General features: G+C 42.3%; 4 protein-coding genes across 5 annotated transcripts in view; 2 read left to right on the top strand and 2 right to left on the bottom strand.

Moving 5' to 3' along the window:
- The window catches only part of LOC112069088 (cleavage and polyadenylation specificity factor subunit 2), a gene marked incomplete at its 3' end in the record, with an annotated part of 22,271 nt that extends 19,735 nt beyond the window's left edge, over window positions 1–2,536 (bottom strand). The window contains exons 1-5 of the mRNA XM_024136375.2: window positions 2,446–2,536; window positions 1,933–2,098; window positions 1,488–1,647; window positions 959–1,064; window positions 588–717 (exon numbers count right to left, since the gene is read on the bottom strand). Of these exons, the coding sequence (XP_023992143.2) occupies window positions 588–717; window positions 959–1,064; window positions 1,488–1,647; window positions 1,933–2,081 (545 nt within the window). The remainder of the gene's footprint in view (window positions 1–587; window positions 718–958; window positions 1,065–1,487; window positions 1,648–1,932; window positions 2,099–2,445) is intronic.
- Window positions 2,537–2,771: 235 nt separating this feature from the next.
- On the top strand, window positions 2,772–4,511 carry LOC139024037 (NADH dehydrogenase [ubiquinone] 1 beta subcomplex subunit 1-like). 2 transcript variants are annotated; one of them, XM_070438404.1, is made up of 3 exons: window positions 2,772–2,856; window positions 3,960–4,104; window positions 4,333–4,511. In XM_070438404.1, the coding sequence occupies exons 2-3, from the start codon at window positions 3,965–3,967 to the stop codon at window positions 4,367–4,369; spliced, it is 177 nt and encodes a 58-aa protein (XP_070294505.1). In that variant the 5' UTR covers window positions 2,772–2,856; window positions 3,960–3,964; the 3' UTR covers window positions 4,370–4,511. The 2 variants fall into 2 exon arrangements, with proteins under 2 accessions (XP_070294505.1, XP_070294506.1); XM_070438405.1 differs by lacking the exon at window positions 2,772–2,856 and adding an exon at window positions 3,026–3,114.
- A 104-nt stretch (window positions 4,512–4,615) lies between these two features.
- Window positions 4,616–12,607, bottom strand: LOC112069089 (ribosomal oxygenase 1). Its single transcript, XM_024136376.2, has 15 exons — window positions 12,259–12,607; window positions 11,862–11,999; window positions 11,609–11,748; window positions 11,408–11,507; window positions 11,213–11,326; window positions 10,827–10,933; window positions 8,635–8,742; window positions 8,434–8,468; window positions 8,133–8,311; window positions 7,807–7,911; window positions 6,420–6,561; window positions 5,514–5,634; window positions 5,316–5,415; window positions 5,127–5,213; window positions 4,616–4,988 (listed from the first exon to the last, which is right to left on the bottom strand). Exons 1-15 carry the CDS (start codon window positions 12,343–12,345, stop codon window positions 4,920–4,922), a joined length of 1,632 nt encoding a protein of 543 aa, XP_023992144.1. The 5' UTR covers window positions 12,346–12,607; the 3' UTR covers window positions 4,616–4,919.
- Window positions 12,608–14,283: 1,676 nt separating this feature from the next.
- The window catches only part of LOC112069087 (exostosin-like 3), a 56,716-nt gene continuing 46,585 nt past the window's right edge, over window positions 14,284–24,414 (top strand). The window contains exon 1 of the mRNA XM_024136373.2: window positions 14,284–14,478. The gene's annotated coding sequence lies outside the window, so the exon portion shown is untranslated. The remainder of the gene's footprint in view (window positions 14,479–24,414) is intronic.

Raw genomic sequence — 24,414 nt, 5'->3', positions numbered from 1 at the left:
TCCTTTCCCACCCCTCAGCTCGCTTCCCACATCTATCCTTGCTCTTCTTCCATCCCTCCACCCACCTCAGCTCGCCTTCCCACCCCTCAGCTCTCCTTCCCACATCTATCGCTTGCTCTTCTCCTGCATCGCCTCGCTCTCCTTGTCCCACCCCTCAGCTCTCCTTCCCACATCTAGGTACGCTTGCTAACGACGCTTCGTGGGTGTCAGTTGTTGATGTGTGCAGAGGGTCCCTGGTTCGCGTGTCGGGGCGAGGGGACGGTTTAAAGTTATACTGTTACATATATATATATAGAGAGAGATTTTTTAACACAGAGCATCAAGTCTGATCCCGGCCCAATCAAATCAATTGCGTTCTAGACCTCTAGTCATCTGTGCGTCTTAATTATTTCATCAAACAATGCACTTAAAGCATCAGACAAGCTCAGTGCATAGAGTTGATTAAAACACATATGGAAAAATACACATGATCAAATTTCGACCAATCGATTGGTCGAAAGAACAGARGACTCTCGGGCAACCAAGATTTATTTATTTTTTTAGTCTGGGATGGCCCTCTACTCACATCTCTCCCTCCCTCTACTCACATCTCTCTTTTGTGGTTGAAGTCCACAGCGTAAACAATCTCCTCCTCCCCATCCTTCACAATCTTCCAGATGGTCCCTCCGATCATGTGACCAGCAGGAAGTGGAGTGATGGACAGACCATGTCCTTTCCCTGTAAACAAAAAGTAGAAAGGTCGATTGAACCAGTGTTTTATACTAGGCCAAAGAGATCACTACAACAGGAGGCAATCGAAATTGGACAGACCATGTCTTTCCCTGTCAAATAGGAAAGATGGATTACTGGATACCAGTGTTATGGTTTGAACAGATACAGTACATTACTCAGCAGGAGTCAATAGAAATGATATATTATAATCGAGTCATTATGTAACACTGATACATGGATTACTGACCTTTCAGATTGACAATCTGGGAGTACTTCAACTGCTGGATTTTGTCGAAAGCGCAGTCCACATCATCCAGGGTGAACAGGTTGAAGTCCTCAGTGTTGTTACGCGACTACCAAAACAACAGATCACAAGTGAGAATAGTTTTACTGTTACCCCCTCTGCCCCCACGTTTCGGTTTTACAGTGCACTGTTACCCCCTCTGCCCCCACGTTTCGGTTTTACAGTGCACTGTTACCTCTTGTACTCCCACCCCCCCCACGTTTCGGTTCCCCACATTATTGGTTTTTGCCCTAGCACTACACAGRTGATTGAAATAATCATCAGACTTTGATTATTTGAATCAGCTATCTAGTGCTAGGACCCCAAAAAATATGTGCACCCCTTGGGGTCCCCAGGACCAGGATTGGGAAACGCTGGCGCAGTACATTGCATACATCCCCTAGCCTGGTCCCAGATCTGTTTGTGCTGTCTTGCAGAGTTGGCAAGACACCAAAAACTGATCTGGGACCAGGTTAGCACACCGCTGCCTCACCTGATACAGGTCATACATGAACATCTGACCCATCTTGTAGACGGGGATGGTGGCATATATGGGGCAGTTTAGGCCCAGCTTGCCCACAGCATAGGGCAGGGCCCCCAGGTGCAGGGGGTCGGGATGGGAGAGGAGCACCGCGTCAACCTGGTGGACATACCTGGAGAGGAGGAGGAATGGCCCATAAGAAATCTGATTGACTGGGACAAGTTCTAGTTGTTGACTTTAGGAATCAATTCAATTGAGACTGMGGTGGGGATGTCTAGATAGCTGACATCGAGACTCTCAATTAGTAACTCCAATCACATTTTGCCCTGCCCGATGTACCCCCTTCATGTGTAACCAATCATTAGGCCTATGTTCTGAGTCTTCCCAAGTAGTCCATTTAGATATGCCAAGTACCCCATTGAGAACTACTGGCTTAGATTATGATGTGGGCTTCTACCTTTTCATGGAATCAATGATGTCCATGGAGAAGCTCTCATCCCAGCCACAGTCCAGGAGGAAGCGGAACTCATCCACCTGCAGCAGGTAGCAGAGGGCAGACTCCTCCTGCACCCCTGACACAGCAGTCAGTTTGATAATAGACGTCATTTTCCTCAGCTGTTATACTACAGGGACAAGACATAGAACCATTAGTTAACTAGCTATTAACAAGATTATATTTTGAACCACTTCACATGCAGCAATATGACTGAGGTATGCATGTATTGTAAAATGAAAAATGTAAACAGCCATGGTCCATAAATGGTATGGACATGATACAACTTCACAGCAGTTTCAAGATTTACTAGACAATATAACACTATTTATAATACAGCACTGACGTTAACTAGTTGAGATCACAAGCTAAAGTAATTGTTAGCAGTCCCAGCTAGCTAACGTTAGCTAGCATGCTACGTTTGCTAGCAGACAAATGTTGCTATTACAATGGGCCATAGACTAACGAGTAACATACCATCAAGTGCCATATAGGTTTTAACTTCAATTGATCAAAAAATTCAATAACACGAAGAGTCTAACATTATAATATTATGACATTTTTAGCAACAATTGTCCACACTTCTTCCATCGACTCAGACATGTTTGCCGCTGAAACGTCAAAGGTCACTGGGAGATACTATTAAATATATCTATGGCGGCGTAAATATAAATAATTGTATTGCCAAAGAAGAAATGCACTCGTTTTACTATTCAAATGAAAATTATCCTCCAGACTAATTAGCTCATATTCTGAAGTTCAAGACATATTCAATTTAAAAGCATTTTTCATTACATACAAGTTAACAAGTTAACACCACCATTTTAGAGCACTTGGTAGGTTCCAATGTCCTCTGAAGCCCAATGAGCGAGAGAAGCTGAAGGCTAGGTAAAATGTCACTTTTGTATATTTTACTATATGTTAATTCTTAGTTTGCTATATGTATTTCTATAGCCGTGCGTGCAATACTTCAACGTATATCTTGCAATCGCAATAATTATTGTGGGAAGAACAGAGGCTTATTGCTTGCTAGTTAACCAGCTGGAGTCCATGATGAACTAGCCCATGATCGTGACTCCCAGTTCCATAACACAAGATTCAAGAGACGCGATGTTCGTTCTGAACAATGAACACGCATCGCTTGCGGTAAGGTTTTAGAAGCATAAGGACCTTCTCTTTCATAATGACAAATAATGTCCCACAAACAAAAGGTTGCATTGACACACATTTTTTATGGTCTGGGTTCCCACATGGACATAGTTCCATGTTACAGTACTTGTTTACGGAAAACAGAGGAAGACACAGTGGACTACCTGTGCCAATTGAACTATCTGTCTCTCCGAACACCTGTGTGTAAACTCAGTATGTCACTGAAAAATACTGCCAGCTGCAACTGTGTAAAACCCGTTTAAAACAGTGTACAGGAACAGTGTGCCTTTTGCATTTGTGAAATTATTTTGTGATATAAAACGAGTGATTTTATGTTTCTAGAACCGTACCGTAATTGAGAATCGATTCACATTTAGATGGAGTATTTGGCTGTAAGAGCCAATTCGCCATTTAAACACATGTATGGTCCACCTTGGACTAAAGAGTGAAGCTAGGCTCCTTTAGTCCAATATTGGGCTAAAGTTAGCTTGGTGTGATAGTAACATCAACGATAGCTAGGTAGCCCAACAACAACAAAAATGAACGTGTATTTGCTGATAACAGTTGTGTGGACACTAGGATAAACAGTTCGCTAACAACTAATGTTCATCTAACTTAGCCAACTGGTTGTGGTCCACTAACAGTTAGCTTGCTATTATTCCCCCGGGTTCCAGTCTCTTTATGCATTCTTGCCAACTCCTTAGAACTTGACAGCAGAAACAGACTTGCATACATGCTGGTTTATTATGCTGTCACACAGCTATAGCTGCATCAAATATTTTTCTTTATACAATGTGGCTGCATACAGTATACTGTAAATGCATGTGTTTTGCACCAACCAGGAAACATGGTGAACTTTGCTGCCCTGATGCGTGACCATTGGGTGAACATATTTGTCCCCCTTGGCTTTGTGATTGGGATCTACATGGACAGAGCACAGGACCAGAAGCTGACTGCTTTCAGGAACAAAAGTGCATTGTACAGCAGGTGAGTTAAATCTGCACCCACTGATGCACAATATAGAAGCAAACCATACTGTGCTGGCACAGATATTCTCTTTTCACAAACMATGGCAGATTCAAGACCAGGCCAGTACATCTTGGTCTTGTGGTTTGAATCAGGCATCAGTATCTAGCCTTCATATGAAATGATACATTCCTAGCTATAGTCCAAGTGTGTACTAATGGTCCTCTGAATATTCTCCCTTATGTATAGGGAGCTGAAGCCAGGTGAGGAAGTCACCTGGAAGTAGACCCACCCGTCACCTGGAATATTTGTGCCCCAAGTCACATCTCCTGTTGTCTGGATGGTTTTCAAACCAAGTACGCCATTAAGAATTTTCTGTAACTGTATCTTTGTGGGTTGTATTGACTAATAAACATGTCCCTTTGTCAGCTAGTGAATCATGTGTGATAAAGTTTACGCAATCATAGCGATAATGCAAAGTTGGACATTTCTATAACAATGTACTTCCATTAGCAACACACAGAAACTAGGATTGATTTACACACCAATATGCAAGACGATTTTAATGCAATACTTACTGAACAAGTAAAGGTTAATATTGTAAATGGGCTATTACAGACCTATTACTTTGGATTGATCATTGTGTTCCAGCATTGCACCATAGTTTTTGGAAGAGTCTAGAGGAGTTAGTTGTAGAGGGCAATGCTGATGCACTGCCCAGAGTTTATTCAACCGCTGTCCTAAAACCAGAAATTCTTCCTACACATAGTGAGAGGTGAATGATGCTGGTGCAGCATATATTTCTTGTGAAACTTGTATTAGAGTCCCTCCATGATTCAGGATCGCTGCAGAGGTTCTGCAGTGTGAATAAGCCCTTTCTCAAACAGCAGCTCAGCCAAGGACACCTGGAAGAGAGCACAGAATTACATCTGTAAGAAAACTGCAGTGCAGAGTCTGACCCAAGCACTGATTAGCATAACACGACCATCCAAATATCTACACTACTGACATGCAGAAAACMGCGTACATGTTGATAAACATACCTTGTCCTCAGCCGACTCGCATGGTAAGCTGCCCACTGTCACAAACTTTGGATACGCATGGATCAGAAACTCCATGCCGTCTGTTTGCTGAAAGAGTTGCATCATGTTGAACACAAAGGCCATCACTGCAGTGCAGCATCTCAGGCAGGCACYCGTCACTGCTATAGTAGCAAGGCAATTCATTCATACCTCTGCTTTTATTTCAATGCTCTTGGGCTCCTCTTTGTGGTAGACTCTGGAGTTGTCTGCAGTGTAGTAAAGCCAAACTGCTTCTCCATCACTGCATAACCTGCAGCAGCACAAAGAAAAGTCAAGGTCATTTCTGGGAACATTTTTGTAAGAGCTATACTTTTGTAAGTCATAGGCTATTACATGTCCGAGATCTACCTGGCGATTCCAGAACGGATGAGTCTGACTCTGGTCTGGCCCCTGATGGTCACACCCACATCCACAGCCTCTCCATCCTCCCACCTGGAAGGAGCTCCCTGGACACTGCTGGCCCGCTCCTCTGTGGATTATCACTAGAATCAGTAACACTGGCCACGTGGCAGTCTAGACCAGGATCCCCCCCCCCCCCCGGGGTGAACATTTTGGTTTTTGCCCCAGCACTACATAGCTGATTGAAATAATCAAAGCTTGATGAGATGGTTATTTGAATCAGATGTGTAATGCTAGGGCAAAAACCAGCAGGACTGAGTTTGGGAAGCCCTAGAGCAGAGGCTCCAGACTTTTCACTCAGGCCCCCCTTCCAGCATCGGGGAACATCCCGCACCTCATCCGTTTCTATGAGCACTAGCACTGTTCGTCACAAACTGTTCACACCCCTCTAGTTGGTGGAGAGAATATTTTGCAGGTTTAAAGCTTACTTCCTACAATTATCCACATTTTGTCATGGGGTGCATAGAACATTTTGCCATTTTAAAGCACATTTTTGTGCAATTCTATACATTTTGCATGTCTAATGTGATATTAAATGAGTCACATGTCAACAAAATCTATGGGCCCCAAAAAATTAACTGCTGAAATGGGCTATTTGATCCGGGCATTTCTGACAASTTATAAATAGCTTAATAAATAGGTTTGCAATGACTGACATGACAAGAGGAACTGATGATGCACTACCCAATTTAGAAATTGCACCATGTACATTCTACTATTACAACTTTCAAGAGTAACTTAAACCGGATGGAGTTCCTTTGGTTTTTTGGGGGTGGGGGGGGGGGCACAGTTTGGGAACTACTGGCCTAGAGTCACAAAAGTCAAGTTAGAATTTCAGCAGTAGATATGTGGTACCTGCGGTGAGCATCGGAGGGAGACAGTCATGGAGATAGTCCCTAGCTTTCTGATCCACAGCAGCATCCACAGGGGCAAAGGTTGATAGCTTCTTCATCAGCCCTTCTATTCTGGATAGGAACTGCACCCTGCGTGGATCCTCCTACACACACACACACACACACACAGGGCTTTCAAGAGGGTGCAACATTACAGAGAATGTTCAGATACACACTACCGTTCAAAAGTTTGGGGTCACTTAGAAATGTCCTTGTTTTTGAAAGAATAGCAKATTTTTTTGTCCATTAAAATATCAAATAGATCAGAAATAGTGTATACATTGTTAATGTTGTAAATTACTATTGTAGTTGGAAACAGCTGATTTTTAATGGAATATCTACATAAGCGTACAGATGCCCATTATCAGCAACCATCACTCCTGTGTTCCAACACCAGTCTCAACGTCAACAGTGAAGAGGCAACTCAGGGATGCTGGCCTTCTAGGCAGAGTTGCAAAGAAAAAGCCATATCTCATACTGGCCAATAAAAAGAAAATATTAAGATGGGCAAAAGAACAGACACTGGACAGAGGCACTCTGCCTAGAAGGCCAGCATCCCGGAGTCACCTATTCACGGTTGACGTCGAGGCTGGTGTTTTGCGGGTACTATTTAATGAAGCTGCCAGTTGAGGACTTGTGAGGCGTCTGTTTCTCAAACTAGATAATGTACTTGTCCTCTTGCTCAGTTGTGCACCGGGGCCTCCCACTCCTCTTTCTATTCTGGTTAGAGCCAGTTTGCACTGTTCTGTGAAGGGAGTTGTACGAGATCTTCAGTTTCTTGGCAATTTCTCACATGGAATAGCCTTATTTTCTCAGAACAAGAATAGACTGACGAGTTTCAGAAGAAAAGTTATTTGTTTCTGTCCATTTCGAGCCTGTAATCAAACCCACAAATGCTGATAATCCAGATACTCAACTAGTCTAAATAAAGCCAGTTTTATTGCTTCTTTAACCAGAACAACAGTTTTCAGCTGTGCTAACATAATTGCAAAAGTTTTTTTTTTAATATATATTTTTTAATTCAGCCGTTTCCCGCTACAATAGTCAATTTACAACATTAACAATGTCTACACTGTATTTCTGATCAATTTGATGTTATTTTAATGGACTTTTTTGTGTGCTTTTCTTTCAAAAACAAGGACATTCTAAGTGACCCCAAACCTTTGAACGGTAGAGTATATATTCTGTAGAACAGACATTCTTACTTGTCATGGGGCATAGGCAATGATGTCAGCTCTATTCATTCAACATTCTGAATTGTTCACACTTCTGAACACACTCCCGTTGAGAGTAGGTGCTCAGAGGTCAATTGGACTCCAGAGACAAGTAAACAACAGTGTCTGAAGTACCTTGTCTGAGTTCTGCACCCCCATGTAGGTCAGGTAATCCACAGGCAGACCTCGTCTGAAGTCCACGTCCTCCTCCATGGCCATCTCTAGGGCTGCTGGGACCACCTGTCAGAGATCATGTTCTGCATCAACCACAACACAAGCCTATACTTCCAAGTACATCCATGTTGTATAGACATGACATTGTATATCATTCAATATTTATAGTTTTTTTTTAATTTAACTCAGTGTAAATTGATCCATGCCAATCTATATCAATGTTGATACAAAATGAGACAGAACTGGATAGTGTCACATACAAGGAAAGCAGAGGATTGATAACACACCTTTGCCAGTAGGTTTCCCCAGCTGTTCCTCTGGTAAGATGAGACAGTGATGTGGAGGGAGTGAGCATCCGGCAGGCAGTCCCCCTGGTGGATAAACCCTCGGGGGAAGTAGAGGAGATCCCCAGCCTCCAGAACCACCTCCAGGATGGGCTTCCCGATCTCCGACTGGCTGAAGTTAGCTGGAGGAGAAGGAATACCAAACCATCTGTAAGGAATGAGGCTGAGGCAGAGGGGACTGGGAAGTGATCTGTCGTGCTTATAGTCTATTTATAGGCAAAAGGGTGGACAAAGAAAAACTTACGACTGGAAACGACAGGCAAAACCTCATCTTCTGACCTAAAAAGTGTAGCAATCAAACATCCCACAAAATATACAGAATTAGTTTCTCAACAGAGTTTAATGATATGAATCGTGTTCAAAATGGGTTGATGCATGCTCTAGGTGCTGATCACCTTTTTGGGAATTTTATAAACTGGATATAGACTGTTCATAACTCAGTCACCTGGGGTTGTAAACTCTCCAGTGCTTCTTCCCTTCCAGCTGGACCACAAAGGCCTCGATGTCGTCATAATGTGGAGCAAAGCCTTGTGTTCCTGGAGGTGTCAGATACCTGGGGACACAAAACGACGTCACTGTAATGTCACATGAGGTGAATCAGTATTCAGCATGAGGTAAGGATACAACATAATAGTTTGTCCTCAAAGGAGGACATTTTCACACATACATGTTCAATGACTTTCAGGTTTGTTTAAAAAAGTGCCCTAACACAATGGTAAATCTTAGCGCTGGTGAAAGGGGTTTAGGACCAGGGATGTGTCAGAAATATTATTTATATTTTCACTGGAGTAATTGTGAGCGCAATAGCTGGGGCGAAAGAGCTGGGTTTTGACGAATAAATAAAATTATTGGTGTGGAGAGGGCTTGGCTACTCACTGGCCAATCAATGCATGTCAACGCTTAATACTGTATGCTGTTGTCTTAAGTTCTGGTTGTTATTGACAGTCTGCATTGTCATCCTAGTGGATTGATACTGTTTATTAAATAGCACAGGCTACAGTAACGAGTTATAGCAACAGTAAAAACATCCAGTGTTTGCTCAATATGTTGAGTGTTGACAATCAACATTGTTGTAATAGGCTTCAACGAGTATAGGACTTCACTAGGCTCTCCTAAATTGTATTTTATGTTAGAGGCACGTTCTCAATAAGCAAGATATGGCCTAGGCCTACCGTTGACATGGAGTTATATGGCTGGAAAATGTGAATACCTTTAGAGGAGCGCATCTTTGGTAAGCGGACAAGAGGCGCTCTGTGGAAATGGGGATGGATACAAACCTAATGGAGTAGCCTATTCACTGCAGGTAGGCCTATGTGAATAATGCAAAAGCTTGACGGAAAAAGCCTCATGAGTAAACCATTTAGAAACGTTTTATGGATAGGCTATTTGGCAAATGCATGGCCATGACAAGAAAGACAGCAGACACATTGCTGTTATAGTAGGGTAAGGGTAGCCTATAAGGGATTGTTTAAATAAATAAACGAAAACAGGAAAATAACTGACATTTTCTAAAAACGAAGGTCACTGGATCATCTCATCTCTTATTCCAAAACAGGAGCTGGCTAAAACAATGTACTATAGTCTACATAGATAACAGGAGCTGGCTAAATTCATGTACTATAGCCTACATAGATAACAGGACTGGCTAAAACAATGTACTATAGTCTACATAGATAACAGGACTGGCTAAAACAATGTACTATAGCTTACATAGATAACAGGAGTGGCTAAAACAATGTACTACAGCTACATAGATACAGAGAGCTGGCTAAAACAATGTACTATAGCTACATAGATAACAGGAGCTGGCTAAAACAATGTACTAGCTTACATAGATAACAGGAGCTGGCTAAAACAATGTACTAAAGCCTACATAGAAAACAGGAGCTGGCTAAAACAATGTACTATACTTACATAGATAACAGGAGTGGCTAAACAATGTACTAAAGCCTACATAGATAACAGGAGCTGTAAAATCATGTAGATATAAGCCTACATAGATAACAGGAGCTGGCTAAAACAATGTACTATAGCCTACATAGATAACAGGAGCTGGCTAAATTCATGTACTATAGCCTACATAGATAAAAAGTGGCTGCTCCCAAATCTGATCTTTTAATAAAGCTTTGGTGATTAAGATTTATTTCAAAGCGTTCTCACAAGCCAAGCCCTTTATGATAGTCTTGACAACTTGGCGAATGCATTACAAAAAAAAACAGCCTTAATTGAGAGAGGAGACTATGCTTGGTTATGTTATTAAATACGAGGTTACAGCACAAATTGAACATTGCTCTCGTTCCATGTGCATATGGACACTGTGCGTCACGGCTGGATAGGCTGCGCTTCCGCTGTTAACCAGGTTACCGCTAAGACCAGCTTCTGGTTGGTCTTAAATAGCCCCACCAGCACTGCCTGAAAATGGCACACGTTTTTAAGGACACAGCTCAGATATTGCCACCCCTCCAACTAGCAAGCTCATATAAGACAGGTAAATCACCAATCCTGGCGTTAGGTTTACAAATGTCAAACGAGTATGCATTTGACAATTGCACTGGCTTAACGCAACCCGGAAATAGAGCCCTCAATGTTGTGTGAGAGCATCTCACTAGTCAGAGGTTGTCAGACAGGGTCACTCACATGTTAGCTCCTGCCATGCTGCCAAACTGCTCCTGGAGGATGGACAGCACACTCCACACAGTGGAGGAGAAGGCCTGGGGGTTCAGCATACGGAGGGAGCAACCACTCTGTGGATAATAATAATAATAATAAACCATTTAGCACATGCTTTTACCAAAGCGACTTAGTCATGCATGCACACATTTTAGTCCCGGGAATCCAACCCACTACTGGCGTCATGTTCAACCAACTGAGCTAGAGGACACATGGTTGGGTTTCCATATTATGAGGTACTAAGCACTTACAACATGTTACACAGATATTGGTACGATCTAAATTCTAACCAACACTTGCTCACACTAAGTAAATACAAATTGGCAATCAGGAGACTTTAATTTGTTTTTTACCTCATAGAACTCCCATACAGTGAAAGGAAGAGCCCTCCCTGCAGGATTGTGTGTCTCTCTTTTGCCGTTTGTGTAGCTGGTGACATCCAGGTTCACTCCATACTGAACATCATCCTGGAAATGTCAACAGCAACATTAACCTGATCTGATCAAACAAAAATGACTGAAGATGTTTAGCTAGTCATGACACCTTACCTGTCTTAAAATGCGATCAAACTCTGTTGTGGAAAACAGTCCCTTGTAGTAGTCTGGATTCTGACGCTTGATCAAAACGGGCTTCTTTTCCCATGTATCCCTGCGATGAAGGAAGTCAATAAAGTTAAAAAAGTATATCTCCCTGTGCAATCTAGTCCATGATTGTACTGAGAAAACCAAAAGCTACACAGGCATCAGTACCTGAAGAAGCTCTTGGAAGGAATGGGTTGGATGAGCCACTGGAACAGTTTGCTGGCCCTCTCCCGGCTGTTGCTAACTTCAGCCAGGTCACTCAGCAGAGCCTCTAGTGCTTCTCCGCTTTTCTCTCCACACACATTTTCCTGCATACAGCAAGACAATGACAGGTATGGCTAGAGAACCACAGTCAAACAGTTACAGCACGTGAACAAGTGGCTTCAATATAGAGGGAGTGAGTTTGATTGTACAAACTAACTTCTTCAAGTCTCTCCAACCTCTCCTCTCTCTGAGACGATTTGATGACCTGCTTGACCATCGGTTTCATTTTGGCCTTTTTGATGGATTTAGGGGTCTGGATGCCATTTTCCTTTCGCTTCTTCTTCTTTGGTATAACCTAGAAAATCATCCAGCAGAGGCAATCAGTTTGAAATGGTTTCAGGTAATCATATGCACATTGCAAAAGTATATTCAACAGATGGACATTATTCAACAAGCCCACTTCACATTGCATCAGTTAGCTAGCTTTCTTCCGTAGATTTGTCAACCCAGTTGATTGCGTGCCTGCCTAACACAAGACACTGTAAAGTCACTTTCACCAAAGCTATCTGAAATTGCAGGGGGGCAAACACCAGTAATAACGTAACCACAAGTACCTGCACAGATGATGTTTTAACTTCAGGAGTCGATTCTAATAGCGCATTTTGGTACAATTCAAAAGCTGACACATGTTTCTTCTCCATGTTGTCGAATATTTGTCATTCCTGACGTCATCAGCACGCGACAAAAGGGAATCCTTGTATGGAATCCTGTATGTAAATTAGAAAACTCCAGCTTAATAAAACACTTTATCGCCCTCTACTGTGCAGGCAGTGAGATGCAGCATATCTCTACCAAAGATACTGGGGCCTCACGCAAAAGTTGGAATTTATAAAAATGTAACTTGATGTGAGAATGTGCTCACCTCCAGGCAAACGTTAGACCATGAGTATGTACATCTGCTATTGTGCGGTTCGAGCAGATCCCTTTGTCAAGACGTTGACACATAAAACAATGAACCAGATATTTAACCGGATGTATAAATGTGAAGCATTCGGTTTAGCGTTTCCACTCACTACCAAATATGGGGATGAGAGTAAGCCCAGTGGCAAGCAGTGGGAGAAGATTGAGCTAGATGGGTTTTGGCTGACATTCTGCAAATTTTCTCATTGATGAAACATTTGATCCGAATGAAGTTATCTGTTTTGTAGACTTTACCCTTTGTCAAAGTTTGATATTTTTTTTTTTAGAAGGAGTGCAAGGGCGGATTGAGTTACTACACACCCGCACTTCACAGAGCAGGCGTTCCCAAATGGAAACATGCAAAAATAAACCCGTCAATAGGATCTCACTGCTCACCTCCTTGCTTAAAACTAGCTCTTATGAGAACCGCCAAAGGAAAAGAAGACCCAGAGTTACCTCTGCTGTTGGAAATGCATTCCAGGTGACTACCTCATGAAGCCAGTTGAGAGAATGCCAAGAGCGTGCAATGCTGTCATCAAGGCAAAGGGTGTCTACTTTGAAGAATCTCAAATATAAATATATTTTGATTTGTTTAACACTTATTTGGTTACTACATGATTCCATATGTGTTATTTCATAGTTTTGATGTCTTCACTACTTTTCTACAATGTATAAAATAGTAAAAATAAAATAGTAAAAATAAAGAAAAACCCTGGAATGAGTAGGTGTGTCCAACCTTGTACATTTCACTCGTACAATATTTTATAATAAGGCAGATCTATTACCGTGAGCATGCGACAGCAACAAAAAAAAGACCGAACACACCTCCAGGCTGTGTAAGGGCTATTTGACCAATAAGGAGAGTGATGGAGTGCTGCATCAGATGACCTGGCTTCCACAATCACCTGACCTCAACCCCATTTTTGTACTTTTAAATTCATGATGTATACCCATTGATTCTTGAAGAATACAATTTAGACTAAACTTGAGCTTAGTTCAACTGTCATACCCCATCAGGCTCCAAAATATAGGCCTAAGCGTGTTTTACTCCTTTTTTAGATAAATAATGTAATTGTAAACAAACACTGTATAGCCTCAAAACATGGTTAAAACTGTAATGTTGACGGATGATCAGTCCTTGCATCCATATCTCTCTGTCTATGACTCGGAGAGTTGTTACATTTCTCCACCTCATCCCCAAATCAGTGGCGAGATATTCTGCTTTGTTATTGTTTGAACTGCAGACTCTTCCTTTAACTGTTTAAATAATGACATCGACTGTTTATGGATGTATTATTTCATTTTTCGTGTACATTAAGTACATCGTGTTGGCTTGCCCTACACTAGTATCAGACACTGTATACAACTCCCGAGTGGCGCAGCYGTCTAAGGCATCGCAGAGCTGGAGGTGTCTCTACAGACACCCTGGTTCGAATCCGGCCGTGAATTGGGAGTCCCATAGAGCGGCGCACAATTTCCCCGGGTTTGGCCGGTGTAGGCCGACATTGTAAATAAGAATGTCTTAACTTCCTTGCCTAGTTAAAGTAAAGCAAATATTTTACAACTGCTCAGTATACAGTCTACCTTTTATGGCCACCAGGTGTAGCACTTCACCTACAGTTTGTCCAATGTTCAGCATCTCCTACTCCCAGAATGCTTCAGTTATGTGTTTTCCTCAGTGCTCAATGCAGCCTTGATCGAGCACACAGGGGGATCTAGCTACTCGTACAGCGAGCGATTGGCATGGACATGCTTACAATAATAAAACTTAACACCGAGCATGCCATTTTGTTATCAACTTGTATAACGCGAAATGTGTTTTGAAGCTGATTGAAGTATATATATATTTTTTACATTTTGGAGCCTCATACCGGGTGAGTAGCAAGCTAACTAAGCTAATGTTCGTCTGCTAGCAAGCAAATGCCTATTGTGGCTAACGTTAGCTGGCTAATTGCCCCCCCCCCCCTTTCTCAATCACATTATATTGTCTTATTATTGTGCAGAGACGTCTATTCCTTTCTGTAGCTATTCCGTAATTAACTTATTTCGCCTCGAGTATTGTGCACTGAAAAAACCTTATCGCCAGCTGGTTAGCACTGCGTGTGTGTCGTGTCGTTATTGGTACCCTCTCAAGCGTGTTTGTGTTGATCTCTCCCTCTGACCGACACACGTCAACTCGAGCATCCAGTCAGCGTTAATTTGATGGCAAAAAATGTATCAATTTGAAATTACAAAACGGCACTCGATGTTTGTGTTACAAGTATGTTTATTGTAACAAGTATCGGAAATAGTTAGCTAACTAGTCAATGCAACCCAAAAGTAGCTTGTCCTTTTCCCCATTTGATTTGCATGCTCCATTGTAGTTGGCTAGCCGGCACACTAGATACACTCATTTTCAAATGGCTAATGTTACCATTGAATAGTGAATCATGGTACAGTACAATGAAGGGTGAAACCAACAACAAGGATTTAGAACCAATACATTGTAGCTTACCATTTTGTAATATTGTTCTGGGCTGAGTGTCCCAAAAGCTTCGTAGCACTAAGATCATCTTTTGTTCGTCACGATTCCACTGAAATATCTTAGTGCTATGATGCTTTTGAGAAACCCAGTCCTGTTCTGTTACGTTAAGCTTCAGTAGAGGTCCCAGATGAAGCTACCCCTTACTAATTGTGGTAACGGCTAAGACTAACCTCAGGTTGCCTTACCGCTAGTGGCCTATTTGGATTTCATATGATGTTTTAAAGTGTATCTTGTGACTGGAGTATGGATACTTTATTGAAAACAAGTTAGGATATGCACACTCCTCCATAGTCGCATTATCAACAGTAATAGGCCTAGCTATCCCTTAATCATGACTCTGTTTCATTAAACTAAAGAGTTATTGGAAGACGGCATCTTCCATACCGGGGAGTTTTGTTTAGAACCCTCGACGATCAATCTGAACATTAACAGCAGATAGCCTAGTGGTAAGAGCGTTGGGCCAGCAACCAAAAGGTTTCTGGATCGAATCCCTGAGCTGACAAGGTACAAATATGTTGTTCTGCCCCTGAACAAGGCAGTTAACCTACCAGGGAACAGTGGGCTGTCATTGTAAATAGGAATTTGTTCTTAACTGACTTGCCTAGTTAAATAAAGATTAAAAAATGAACAGGCGTCGCTTGCGGTACAGTTTTGGAAGCATAATAAAAAAGTTAAATTGATACAGGCCTAGGTTATAGGCAATGTTAGTGTTCCCACACAGCCATATCTGAATGACCATATTCTAAATGTGTTTTCTGTCATTCTGAGCATCGTGGGTGGACGCCCTAATCAGGGGACGTACACCCAATGCATATGGGTCCAGTAAATTTCTCAAATGTCCGGTAAATTAAAATGTTCCCGGTCAAATGTCCAGCGCCACATTTTCATGACGGAAACCCGGTTGCAGTTGATATAACACGTAGAAGATTTGAGGGCAATTCCGTGGGAAAGGCAACCTGAGCATATATAAGCTAATGATGGCCATATAGGCCAGTATGTCTAGGGGGGGCCTTGATGGTCACATTAAAACAATCTTAGGCATGTAGATAGTTTTATTGGTTCAATAATATTCCACCTGGTCAGCAGCATCAGATTTAGTTCATAGAAGTTTGCCGTGGGTGGGTGCTTATATTTGTCCTTTTTCACACTGCCATTGTGAACAGCGACCATGGAGCAATTGGGGCAAGTGCCTTGCTCAAGGGCACATGAACAGATTTGTACCTTATCGGTTCAGGGTTTCGAACTAGCGACCATACGGTTATTGACCCTAACGCRCTAACCGCTAGGCTACCTTCTGCCCAGTAGTGACAGACCGGTGATGTAATTGTTTCCCATGGACCCCAGCAAGAGAATAAATCAATATGTACCACATGGGTTAACAGCCTTTAACAGTGGACAAGGTTATTGATCCTCTCATAGGGGCTTGATAGCTGTGTCGCCCATTGATCTTCTCTTGTGGTCACCAAGTAATCAAGCTTAGCTGCAAGTTGTGATATTGACACAATCAGCATTCCATTACTGTGCTGTGACATGGGCTCTTGTTTTCACACCGCCTTTCATTAAACATTTGAACCCTTTACATTTGTACACAGGTTGAAGATGGCTGATTTGGACACTGATAAGCTCCTATATTGGAATGCAGTGGCTGTACAGTAACATGTTATAAATGACATGGCTGACTTCGGTCGTCAGTTGAATGGTGTTTCCTCCGGCACATTGGTGCGGCTTGCTTCTTGMTTAAGCGGGTCGGTGTTAAGAAGTACGGTTTGGCGGGTCATGTTTCAGAGGATGTATGACTAGACCTACACCTCTCCCGAGTCCGTTGGGGAGTTGCAGCGATGAGACAAGCTCGCAATTGAATATCACGAATTTGGGGAGAAAAAGGGTGTAAAATACAAAAAAAATATTAGGAAAAACAAACCAAAAAATTGTCAAATGTCTGTCACTCTTAACCTGAGCCCCATTGAGGCTCTGAGACACCAGAAATGTGGAAGCAAAAAGTGTGCTTGCTCTAGTTCCTCAACAGCACAGCTATGAGAGCTACAAATCACCCGATAGTTGAAGACTTCTTTGAATCATAATAGTGCATTGAAATTACTTAGGAACTGTGCACACTCTGGAGAGGTGTGTGTCCGCTTGGAGACACAAGTTAGTCCTCTCACTCAAACCCTTGTCAATTTGTTGTCCTATGTTGCACCTACCCCACATTTTCCAGGAATATTCTTATGTCAAATTTTGTTATCAACAAATGCAGCGACAAGTACAGTAAATGTAAAATGCACATGAAATCAACAGTGTAATGTTTGGATTCAGTCGTGTCAGGTGAACTGTTATGTCCTTAACTTTGGTCTAATAATATTTCAATGATCTCCAAACTGTTCCCTTTCAATTGCTACCATGGTTATGCATATGCGCTTCATATTTCTTCTGTAAGAAACATTTTAATTTAGCCCTATCCATGTAGGCCAATTCCCACAAATGTAAAGGGTTAATTCTTTCCTTATGCAGCAATATTGTGTGGGGAATTACTTCAGCCAGCTTAATGACAATAAATGAGCAAATAATCCAGAGGTGTTGCATATGGCAGTGTCTGCTCGACCTTCTCGCTGGCGACGCTGAGTGTGTGCAGAAGTTTGGCTGTGTTTGGCCTTGAGTGTTCGTGTTGCCGGGCGGGCTCTAAAGCCGTACTCGTCAACATCTGTTTTATGTTGTCTCGTTTTCTGACAGTGCGAGATGTATTTATATAGGGCCAAGCCACTCACTTCTGCAGTTCATTTTATTGCATTTCAGAGAACATGAACAGATGTCAACTGTAGGTGGAGAACGTGAATGAATCAGAGGCAGATTTAAATGAACTTGAAGAGTGAAACATTGCACTGTGTAAGAGAATGTTGGTATGAGAGAGAGATGTCAGAATTCATGTGTCACTTGGTGGAGACGGTGGAGGTACATGCATGTTCAATCGTGGCCTGCTTCACTTCCCGGGATTACTTAGCTAATCCATTATCTCCCAAACTACATTTTCCCAGAGCCCCGTCTGCCCTCTTTTTTTTCTTTTTTCCCCTTCTTTTTTCCCCGAGGACCCCGATGACAATCCTACCCACACACATGGTAAACATACAGTATGTGTTGAGATGAAAGCAGTTCAAAATAAATACCTAGCCAACCTAGCATGGGCCAAGGGTACATTTTTGAATGGCAGCCCTGTCAGTGTCTTTTCTTAGTGAGGTGCCAAAACAACAGAACATAATATCCTGTGAAAAGGCACTTAACCTTTCTGGCGCAGGCGTTCGACAACATCCGGTGAAATTGCAGAGCGCGAAATTCAAATTACAGAAATATAAATATTTAGCAGTCATGAAAATACAAGTGTCATACATCAAAATAAAGGTTAACTTCTTGTTAATCCAGCCGCTGTGTCAGATTTCAAAAAGGCTTTACGGCGAAAGCACACCATGCGATTATCTGAGGACAGCGCCCCGCATACAAAAGCATGAAAAACATATTTCAACCAGGCAGCTGCGCACAAACGTCAGAAATAGCGATATAATAAATGCCTTACCTTTGAAGATCATCTTCTGTTGGCACTCCAAAAAGTCCCAGCTACATAACGAATGGTCCTTTTGTTCGATAATGTCCTTCTTTATATCCCCCAAAACTCAGTTTAGCTGGCGCGCTTCATTCAATAATCCACCGGTTTCCCTCCTTCAAAATTAATCCCTAACTTTACCAACAAACTTATCCAAACAAGTCAAACAACGTTTATAATCAAACCTAAGGTACCCTAATACGTAAATAAACGATACAGTTTAAGACGGAGAATCGTTATTGTCTTTCCCGGAGATAAACAACAAAGAACACGCTCTCATCCACACGCATGAAAACACTACAGCCAAAATGGGAGCCTGAAACGCTTTCTAAAGACTGTTGACATCTAGTGGAAGCCCTAGGAACTGCGATCTGGGAGGATTTCGCCTCATAATTAACATGACAGCCATTGGAATCAGTAGTAGGCTGAATTATTTGGGGGGGGGGGGGAGTGGATAGATACTGCTGGAATGGTTTGTGGATCAATGTCCACAACATAAAATATTACCAAGGTTGATTACGTGTTACTGGAATGGATCAAGTATTACCATAGTTTTTCTCTTGTCAACATGCTTTTTTTTTTTTTTTGCTATCGCATGCTTACGATAATAGATCTACCTTATTATAAAATAGTGTACAAGTGAAATGTACAGTACCAGTCAAGTTTGTACACCTACTCATTTCAGGGGATTTCTTTATTTTTTACTATTTTCTACATTGTKGAATAATAGTGAAGCCATCAAAACTATGAAATAACACATATGGAATAATGTAGTAACCAAAAAAAGTATTGAACAAATCAAAATATTTATATTTGAGATTCTTCAAAGTAGCCACCCATTGCCTTGATGACAGCTTTGCATGCTGTTGGTATTCTCTCAACCAGCTTCATGAGGTAGTCACCTGGAATGCTTTRCCAACAGTCTTGAAGGGGTTCCCACATATGCCGAGCACTTGTTAGCTGSTTTTCCTTAACTCTGCGGTCCAACTCATCCCAAACCATCTCAATTTGATTGAGGTCGGGGAATTGTGGAGGCCAAGTCATATGATGCATCACTCAATCACCCTTCTTGGTAAAATAGCCCTTACACAGCCTACATTTTTAAAAATTCATAATTGTTTTGATAACGGTATTTACATTTTAAAAATGTATATAAGTTAAAAACACTAACTAATTGATAGGTCTACCTTGTTACTTCTGTGAACCTTCGTTATCCTCCCTCACCAGGGAGAGAAATTAGACAATATCTTAAAGGATATATGTGGGGTTTTTGGTAGCGGAATTTCAAGTCCCAAGGCAAAGGTTCTTAAACTTACAGAAGGCAGAATAATGTATCCAAAACAAATATATATGTTGATATTAGTTGGCAAGGGTCTTCAACATTATTGTATTTTGATGTATTTCATAATACCTTCTAAGACCCTTGACCTGAAATCAAAGCATTTGCTTATTCCACATTTTTTAGGATTTGTGAAAATTGTTAAATGTATATATGCCTTAATTTCTCAAATATAGACTCTTTGCTTTCATTTGACACCCAATTTGACATGCTCCAATGAACTTCACATGTTGTTGCTCATGGGTCCTTTTACATGGAAATTACCTTAACTGTTAAAGGAAAGGTTCACTATCAATTCCCTGGGTGATTTGCTTGTTTTCATGTGTATCTGTTAGTAATTGGCGTTCAAGCAAGCAGAAATCCATCCTGTATTACGTAGCACTGTGATAAAGTCGCTACAGTGGAAGTTATTAGGAATACGACTTTTAAATCGCCAAAACATCTATCACACATGTCAGATTTCAATACTGGCTGATGTCAACTTGGGAGGATGTCTTCTCTCGGATGAGCCATTGATAATATTTTTGCAATATTCCTCCCTATTTTATCAGAGGGTCTAGCACATTTTTCCTATTTGTCTGCCTGTAGTCAAGGGTGCGTTGCATGGTGCAGTTGCCAGATATTATAGAAAGGAGATGGGAATCCAATGAATTAGGGAACGTATAACGCCCTACACAGCATACTGTTGACCAATCACGTTCACGCTGCGTCATGCTGCGTCCCACGGTTGCTAAGCTAATCGTCACGCAATCCCTTCTCAAAGTCGCTGTATATGTTGAGAAACATGCATATTTTCCTCAGGTACGTAATGTCACGATTTCAAAGCTATACGATACAACAGATAGCAAGTTCATCATCTCACATCTCTGAAAAGATATGTAGTAATGTACTTTCTGTTGACYAAATTAAAGCAAATGTTTTTTGTAAAACAAATTTTGCTGGCGCCCAATAGACTCCCGATCACTCCTTGTCCCAGAATGGCCCAGAATGCACCGTGTGGTCCATTGACGTGCATGGGCAACTTTTCCCATCATAAGTGTATCTGCCATTGCGATTGTTATACTCCACTCTGTGAGGCACATCAATCTACAGGTCGAACATGGTGAGAGAGCTGTAAAATCGCCCAAATACACTGCACTAACTAGCTACGTTACATGTTGATATTGTTTTCTGTATTATTGTGTGTAGCTACGTTTGCTAGCTAGCCAGCCCATAGAGAGAGCATTGCATTGTGGATTTTGTAGTCAACTTGAGCTGCAACAGATTTCCACAATTGTGTTTCATGTTGCTACCAACCTTAATATAATGCCAAAATGAAACATGTGTTCACAAAAAAGATTGTGTGTTTATTTAACACTGTAAATTAAAGGAATGAGTGGTTTTGGGTGGATTTTCCCTTTAAGACTTGTGTCCCATCTCCATCAGGTAGTAATTCCCCCATGGTAGGGCATTATCACCCTGGCTGCTCTCCCACAATCCATCAGTGTCTTGAGAATGGGGTGGCTGCAGGATTGGGTGGGCTGGGCTGGCAGCTGTTGGCAGGACCTGCCTCCATCTGTGATGGGCTAGCAGCCTGGGCTGGGATATAGAGGCCCTGGAAACAGGGCTGACTTGGCCAGATAACAAGGGAGGATGTTTTGTTGTTAGGGCTGGCTGTGGTGTGTGTGGGTGTGTGTGTGTTCAGCTGATCTGTTTTACATAACTTTTCATTGGGACGCTTCCAGCCTTGCTCCGATGTGGGCAGCCTTGCCAGGGATTCACAGGGCATGTGGGTCTCCGTTCAGCTCAGGTATACCTGAGTGGAGTCGATAGCCACTGTACATTTTTGTTGACTAAGCTCAAGGTCATTACACTGACATTGTTTGGCAGGTAGGCTTAATATGTGGTGGCCTTAACATTCAGAGCACCTTTGTGGATGTCAAACCTGATGAGAGGTGTGTGTGTGTGTTACACTGTACAGTGTAACTTTCAGAAAGTCACTTTCAGAAAGTATTCAGACCCCTTCACTTTTTCCACATTTTGTTACGTTACAGCCCTTTTCTAAAAATGATTATTTATTTTTTCCTCATCCATCTACACACTAGCCCATAATGACAAAGTGAAAATAGGTTTTTATAAATTTGAGCAAATATATATATATAAAAAAAACAAAAAAACTTATGTAAATAATGTATTCAGACCCTTTGCTGTGAGACTACATTGAGCTCAGGTGCATCCTGTTTCCATTGATCATTCTTGATGTTTCTTCAACTTGATTGGAGTCCACGTGGTAAATTCAATTGATTGGATATTATTTGGAAAGGCACACACCTGTCTATATTGGGTCCCACCGTTGACAGTGCATGTCAGAGCAAAACCAAGCCATGAGGTCAAAGGAATTGTCCGTAGAGCTCAGAGACATGATTGTGTCGAGACAGATCTGGGGAAGGGTACCAAAACATTTATTTCTGCAGCATTGAAGGTCCACCAGGAACACAGTGGCCTCCATCTTAAAMGGAAGACGMWWYAAACCTCCAAGATTCTTCCTAGAGCTAGCCGCCCGGCCAAACTAAGCAATCGGGCCTTTGTCAGGGAGGTGACCAAGAACCCGATGGTCAATCTGACATGGCTCCAGCGTTCCTCTGTCGAAATGGGAGAACCATCCAGAAGGACAACCATCTCTGCAGCACTCCACCTATCAGGCCTTTATGGTAGAGTGGCCAGACGAAAGCCACTCCTCAGTAAAAGCCACATGACAGCCCACTTGGAGTTTGCCAAAAGGCACCTAAAGGATTATCTGGTGTGATGAAACCAAGATTGAACTCTTTGGCCTGAATGTCAAGTGTCACGTCTGGAGGAAACCAGGCACAGCTCATCACCTGGCCAATACCATCCCTACGGTGAAGCATGGTGGTGGCAGCATCATACTTTGGGGATGTTTTTTCAGTGGCAGGGACAGAGGGACTAGTCAGGTTCAAGGGAAAGATGAACGGAGCAAAGTACAGAGAGATCCTTGATGAAAACCTGCTCCAGAGCGCTCAGGACCTCAGACTGGGGCGTAGTTTCACCTTCCAACAGGACAACGACCCTAATCACACAGCCAAGACAACGCAGGAGTGGCTTCAGGACAAGTCTCTGAATGTCCTTGAGTGGACTTGAACCTGATCGAACATCTCTGGAGAAACCTGAAAATGGCTGTGCAGTGACGCTTCCCATCCAACCTGACAGAGCTTGAGAGGATCTTCAGAGAAGAATTGGATAACTCCCCAAATACAGGTGTGCCAAGCTTGTTGCGTCATACCCAAAAGACTCGAGGCTGTAATCGCTGCCAAAGGTGCTTCAACAAAGTACTGAGTAAAGGGTTTGAATACTTATGTAAATGTATTATTTCAGTTTTTTATTTAATACATTTGCACACACAACCTTATGGGGTATTGTGTGTTGATWTGAGGGGGAAAACAATTGAATCAATTTCAGAATAAGGTTGCAATGTAACAAAATGTGGAATGTGTCAAAGGGTCTGAATACTTTCCGAATGCCCTGTAACTTTAGCCATGGCGAACTGCAAAAGTGTCGCTACTACTCTCAACAGCATTGCTGCCCTGAATTTAGCAGGCACTATCGACAAAGATCAGTGGAAAAGTTGTGATCGATTACTTTTTGCACACGGTCAGTGTGATCCGGAGTGACTTGACACAACTTTGTCCAAACTAGCTTTACAAACAAAACTAACCTTACAGGACGTCTTACTTAAAGGTTTTCCAGTCTGCCGTGAAGCGGTCATCCATGTATACAGGTACAAGTCTTGCTACATTTTCCGATATTATACGTTTCCAATTTTGTCAGTTTTCGTTGTAAGGTAATTCGTACTGTTAGCTAGCTAGAAAACGTTAGCTTGCTGGCTCGCTAGAGAACGTTAGTTTGCTGGCTCGCTAGCTAATGTTATGTATATGATCTGTGTAGTAATTTTATTAGTATCTCAGAAATCCATTTGCATTGCTATTTATAGCCTAATGTTAACTAGCTAGCTAATATTGGACTCTAGTTGGTTAGCTTTTGCTACCTGCAGATTCATACTACAGCGTTTCATAGGCCTCCCAAGTGGCGCAATGGTCTAAGGCACTGCATCGCAGTGCTAGCTGTGCCACTAGAGATTCTGGGTTCGAGTCCAGGCTCTGTCGCAGCTGGCCGCGACCGGGAGACCCATGGGGCGGCGCACAATTGGCCCAGCGTTGTCCGGATTAGGGAGGGTTTGGCCCGGCAGGGATGTCCTTGTCCCATCACGCACTAGCGACTCCTGTCGTGGGCCGAGCGCAGTGCACGCTGACATGGTTGCCAGGTGCACGGTGTTTCCTCCCGACACGTTGGTGTGGATGGCT

The sequence above is a fragment of the Salvelinus sp. IW2-2015 genome, unplaced genomic scaffold, assembly GCF_002910315.2.
Source record: "Salvelinus sp. IW2-2015 unplaced genomic scaffold, ASM291031v2 Un_scaffold904, whole genome shotgun sequence".
NCBI classification, from domain to species: domain Eukaryota; kingdom Metazoa; phylum Chordata; class Actinopteri; order Salmoniformes; family Salmonidae; genus Salvelinus; species Salvelinus sp. IW2-2015.
This window is presented reverse-complemented; position numbering and strand designations above follow the sequence as displayed.